This window comes from Lampris incognitus, chromosome 19 (genome assembly GCF_029633865.1).
Source record: "Lampris incognitus isolate fLamInc1 chromosome 19, fLamInc1.hap2, whole genome shotgun sequence".
In the NCBI taxonomy this organism is placed as follows: Eukaryota; Metazoa; Chordata; class Actinopteri; order Lampriformes; family Lampridae; genus Lampris; species Lampris incognitus.
In genome coordinates this window covers 4,075,132-4,081,239 of record NC_079229.1, presented here as the reverse complement: position 1 = coordinate 4,081,239, position 6,108 = coordinate 4,075,132, and the positions used below count along the sequence as shown (strand labels likewise).

General features: G+C 48.4%; 1 protein-coding gene across 1 annotated transcript in view; it reads left to right on the top strand.

Moving 5' to 3' along the window:
- sema5a (sema domain, seven thrombospondin repeats (type 1 and type 1-like), transmembrane domain (TM) and short cytoplasmic domain, (semaphorin) 5A) overlaps window positions 1-5,484 on the top strand; it is a 75,012-nt gene extending 69,528 nt beyond the window's left edge. The window contains 1 exon segment of the mRNA XM_056299837.1: window positions 3,885-5,484. Coding sequence (XP_056155812.1) covers window positions 3,885-4,004 — 120 coding nt within the window. The 3' untranslated portion in view covers window positions 4,005-5,484.
- Window positions 5,485-6,108: the final 624 nt, after the last annotated feature.

The following is a 6,108-nucleotide window of genomic DNA, read 5'->3' as shown; positions in this document are numbered from 1 at the left end:
CTCTTGTTGTGCGCTGACACCCAGAAGTGTGTAATTTACTTCTCTCTGTGATCTCCTATACTGTGCATCTCAGCCTCTGTTACTCTGATCTGTTCTGTGTTAACGGCCGTACACTGCTTTCTCATGAACCCACTAACTGAACCAGTGATCAGGGACCACCACCCTGTACAAAGTAGGGTTTTCATATCGATACCGTTTACGGTGAGGCGTACTTTACAAAGGGTCTATAGTGGGTTATAAATCAGTAATAACCTGTTATAACGCATTAAGAAGACATTTTGGGTTGCCGGGTTACGAGCGCCTTATGAGCAGCCGACTGCCGTGTTCAAACAGCACCACTTGAAAGTGTCACGCAATGCAAACGCTAAACTCAACTTCAGGTGCAGTTGTTAAGTTAGGGGTTAAGGTCAGACTGTGCTTAATGGTTCGGCTGGATTGGAGTAATCATGCGGTTTCAGAGAGAAGGTCTAATGGAGACTCGGGAACCAGAGAATTATTTTTCTGAATGCATTATTAGACAGCCAGATAGATAGTTTATTGATCTCGAGGGAAATTAAAAGCATCATTGCAGTTCGCATATTAAATCGTACTACTGATTTTTAACACGTTAATGAATAAGGTTATTAACAAAAGAGTAATTAGTAACCGCTTATGAATTCTTTATAATGTATGCCTTATTGTAGTGCTCCCCATTTATCTTTACTCTGGCCCAGTGGAGATAGATGGGCAAACCAAAGCCTTCGACAGAGATCCAACAGTGGACATGAAACAAACAACACAGCCTGTTGTCCGGTTACGCTGGAGGCTGGAGTGCTGGGGAACGACGGCGATTAATGCCTGTCCACGGCTCCTCCAGGCTCCAGCTGGGCTTCTTTCAGCCGTCCCTGAGCTCCGAACTGGCCGCGTTAACCACTCAGCATCCTGGGTGTCTGTTTGGAGCCAAGAAAGGCTCCAGTAGCATCCCATGTGGACTCGTGTGGGGCTCTGGCTTTGATCATTCACACTTTACTACAAAGTAAAACTGCACCTCTGCAGCCCAATCTGATACGTGTCTTATGAAAGCAAGTGTTGCTACGACTAATGATACTGATATAACTTGATTACGGCGTCACTGAGCGATTTTCATTCATTTCAAATCAGAGCCGTTAAAGACCTGTTATCTAACTGACCTTGAGTCAGTCGTTGTCAACGCGTTGTTTCAAAGCGACGCTTTATTCTGTCTGCTAGGTGATTTGAAATATTGGGGCCCCGATTCACACCTCTGTGAAAATGACGGAAAGCTAGGGTTGTTTTTGCATGTTTTAGATATTTCAAAACAGATATGCCACTGAGACAGAATGGACCTCTGCGCAGCGCTGCCTCTAAGAATCTAATTGTGTTGCAGAGTAAAGATTAGGTTGAGTGTTCATCTATCATGAAATTAGAGTCTATCCAGTGAGCGTAATCCAGTTTGCCAGTGCAGATAGAGACAGATATGACTATGGGCAGTGTGCCCAAATGCGAAAACAAAAAAAATGCATGAGAAAGGACTCTTGTATAATTTTCCAAAGGCATGTTCAGCCTTTACTCTTCAATACCACACCGTTTTAACTGCTCAGGGTACAGCTTCTGAATAAAATGATATTGGCAACATGTTTCAGGGGGACATTTAAATCTCAGTTCATGATGTTACTGATATTTTAGCAATTACTGCTGTGGAAAATGTGTAGTTTTCTTAGCCATCACGATACACGTTGTCCCTCTTGGCCTACGGGTCCATTCACACGGAGCACAATATGAGTTTGTAATAGAAAAAAATAAAGTAGGTCACCGTTTTGACTATTGATCATACAGTTACATTCAATTGCAGGCTTCCCAGATAATAGAAGCTTACAGCTCCATTGTGGCTCCTTTTAGGATGACTGTTGCCCATTCCTCTCCTCCTTGCAGCCAGATGTGTCGGTACTCTTGCCCTTGGACGACCCCGGCATGCACCAGCCTCTCTCTGCTAACATGGGGGTGTCCATGCGTGGCCTGGAGATTTTCTACTAACCACTGACCTCTGACCTCAACATACCGCCTCTTGACCCCCCAACAACCTCTTGACCCCAACCTCTACTTCCTCTTCCCCACTGCGCCCCTCCCACTTCCTGTGGCACTTCCTGTGTGTGGCAGGTTGGCGAACGAATGCTAGTTTCTCTTCTTTCTCGCTCTCTCTCTCTCTCGCTCTGCTCGAAACTCTCCATCCCTCCATTCCTCCATCCCACGGGATGCCCCCCTCCCCAGGCTTGTGAGAAGGCAGTGTATTCCTCCACTTTTAGCTCCCCACAAGCTCTTCCATTCGCATGTGTTTGATTTTCTTGTCTTTCCTTTATCTTCTTTGTTTTCACCAACGTCAGTAATTTGGTTTGATTGATTAGCAATCAGACGGCATGGTGGCGCAGTGGCTAGCACGGTCGCCTCACAGCAAGAAGGTCCTGGGTTCGAGCCCCGGGGTAGTCCAACCTTGGGGGTCGTCCCGGGCCGTCCTCTGTGTGGAGTTTGCATGTTCTCCCCGTGTCTGCGTGGGTTTTCCTCCGGGGGCTCCGGTTTCCTCCCACAGTCCAAAGACCTGTAGGCCAGGTGGATCGGCCGTACTAAATCGTCCCTAGGTGTGTGTGTGTGTGTGTGTGTGGGTGGGTGGGTGGGCGGGCCCTGTGATGGTCTGGTGGCCTGTTCAGAGTGTCTTCCCACCTGCCGCCCAAATGACTGCCGGGTCAGGCTCCAGCATCCCCGCGACCCTGAGAGCAGGATAAGTGGTTTGGATAATGGATGGATGGATGGAATGGATGATTAGCAGTCACGGAGAAAATCAGTGCGACGCTATTTCACTATGCTGCTCTCTGTTAACGCTCAATCAACAATGCCATTGTCAAAGTTTATTGCACCAAAGTCCCTGTAATCACTCTTGATGCAATTACGGAGCTTGGAGCCCCAAAGACAGAGTAGCTAGTGCTAAAAACCCCATTTAGCGCAGCTGTTTTAAAAGCAGCAAAGGGGCCACCTGCAGATTAAAAAAGCAACAACAACAAAACCTGTCTCTGGGCGGCGGGAGCGTTGATTACAATTCCCTCCGAGTGCATGTCCCGTAATTGGATAGCCAGAGAGTTCTTTGTGTTTCGGCCGAAACACACGTTCTCTACGAGGGTCAGTCAGACGCGTCCATCAGCAGCAAATGCAGTATCATCGAGTGCTGAATTACACCGCCCCCGGGGACTCGCAGCCCACGAAGCCGCGTACGCGTGCATCCATTTGGCGAAATGCTGATGTCGTACACATCAGACGCTCGTGCCGCGTTCCCGCCTTATACAGCGTTGTGGAAATGCCCCCCGTGGCCCTCTCTCGTTGTTTAATAGACCGAATGGCTCTACTGATTGATTCTTACGGTTTAGCGTGTGCTGCACCGGGAGATATGAAAGCTGCTGATGCCAGCTATTACCACCGGGGGCGGGGGGTGGGGGGTGGGGGGGGTGGGGGGCGGACACGCGGACGTGCGTCAAAATAATTTCACCCTGTATTGGTTTATCATTTTTCCTGTCTGCTTGGCTGATGCTTTGACCTTGCTCTGTGAAATGTGTGGCTCGTTCACCGAGCGGTCGCCCATTGATTTGTGTTGCTGCTCACCTCCAACCTTAAAGAGGCTCGCTGTCTTTCTTTCTTTCTTTCTTTCCTTTGCTTTGTTTTGTTTTTCTTTTGTTTTTTCTTCTTCTTCTTTTGCTTAGATAGATCCGCTTCACCTTGCTATCCGGGCTGAATAATGCACTTTATTCAAAGTATAACCAAGAAGTCCACCCTGACTGATTTCTCCCCTCCCCCCCACCCCACCCCACCCCGCCGCCCTCCATCTTGTCCTCTTTTATTCTCAGGCCTTCAATAAGAACAATCTGATTCTGGAGGAAAGGAACAAATACTTCAACCCTCAGCTCACCGGGAAGACCTACACCAACGCATACTTCACCGACCTCAACACCTATGACGACTACTAACCCTCAGCTCGGCAAGTCACCGCTCCTTGACCGACCAGGGACACCGACCCCGCTCGCCCGTCTCGACTTCGTCTCTTCCCTTTTCTTTCTTTTGGGAGGTTTTTTTTTTTGTGTGTGTGCACCGTAATGCGATGTGTGACACCTTGCGTGGGACTGTCTCACTCCGAGGCCTAATGGCAGCCGGTGTGTAGTCAGAACACAGACACACGGTGTTGCCGACGGAGGGAAATTCCCACTTTCTCTCAGGTGCCTTAGGGTGCACTTGGAAAGCTCAACTTTTGGGGGTGAGGAAGAAAAAAAAACAGTCTTCTTGACTTGACTGTCGCAACGAAATGAACAACTGGATTTTATTGTTTTTTTCCAATGCGGACGAAAAATGTATAAATATTAAAAAAAACGGAAAGGAAGGAACCGCCGGAGGAGGAGGAGGTTGTGGAAACTGACGACCCCTGACGACCCCTGTCCCTTTTGACCCTTTCCTGCGATGCCTCTAAGAACAGACCGGCGTTCGTGTGGAGGGACGTAACCACCCAAACTGCTTTGCATGACTTCATCTATAGTCTGTTTGTTTTGCATGGTGGATTCCATCCCAGGGTGTCGGAGACGCGCAGGCAGTGCTTTGCCGGGCTTCGGTCCGGGCCCGGTTTTGTCCGATAGTGTCCCGGAAACGGAGGCCGCAGCGGACGCCCCCCGACGACTTCGGCCGTCCGACGTGTTACAGTCCCCTCCCGATGGGTCAGCATCAGCCCCCCCCCGGCCCTAAAATCAGGATGTAGATATTTAAAGTCTCGCGGTCGCGTTTGTCCATGTTTAAATTTCAGTTGTGTTTTTATTGTATTTTTTTTTCTCGGTTCCGGGCTGTGGCGGCGTCCAGCAGCTAGCAGTGGTCGACCTATTGGTTCAAAAAAATTTTTTTTATTTTTGTCGCTTTTGTTGTTTTTTGCAAGTTTAGTCCGGCGCCTCTCTCTGTAGTTTTTTAATAAACACATTTAATCAATGTCTCAAGTGGAGGGGGAAAAAAAAAGTTGCAAAATAGTTTTCTTTTCAAAAAAAGAAGAAGAAGAAGAAGAAGAAGAAGAAGAAGAGAGAAACGATTCATGTGCATTCATTTTAAAAAATTTTAAAAAAAGAAAGAAAAAAGATCAGGAATATTCACGATGACCTGTACCGATTTTAAGTTTTTGTCACCGTACTTTTTATATATTTGTAAGTAAAAAAAACAAAAAAAACAGCCATTTTGATAGTGTTGGTCGTTCCTTTGGCCGCGTAGCCGACGGGCTTGTTAACGTGTACAGGTGGAGGCGGCGAACACTCGAGCGGTGCACACAAGCGAGGCGAGGCCCGTCATCATCCGGAGACATTTCTTTTCAGAATGCACCCATGCTCAGATATTACTCAGTGGTTCGGTTGTAACTAACTTCTTTTCTTTCTTTTTTTTACATGTTGGCTTGTGTTATTGTGCATAAATTAAAGATGCTTTGTACACATCAGACTTGTCGGTGTGACTTGTACCCACTGATGGGCTCGTGCTTCTCTGCAGGCCCTTTAGGTAAAGCCTTTGATATGTTGTCTTTTCTTACCGTGCTAAAGATAGCGCCTGCTCTTAAGCACGGCGTGAGAACGGTGACGTAGAGCCCAGTTTTCATCTTGTGACTCCTCTGCGACGCCGGGGGGGGAGGGAGGGGGGGGTTTCCACGGCCGCCTCTTGCTTCTTCGGTTTGTGTTGAGCTGCTGTGACTGCTATGTTTTGACTTGACAAGTATGTTCCCTGTGGAGCGACACACTGACAAAACCTGTGTATCAAAAGCTCCACCACCCCCGTCCCTTCATACATCACTCAAAGCCATGGTGAAAGACTCCTCCACCCTTCTTTAAAGGAGTCTTCAGCAGCTGCCGTGCATGGTGACAAATTGCACCGGGCGGCAGTGGAAGGATGCAGATGAAGGATGCAGGAAGGATGCAGATGATGCGAGGGGCCACCGTCTGAGATCCAGACCCTGATGGGTATGACGGGGCACCGCGCCGCACACGCCGCCTTGTTCGCCATCAACCTTCAGCCTGACGTCCCGTCCGTGTGCAGAGGGTAATGGAGGCGGGGAAGGTT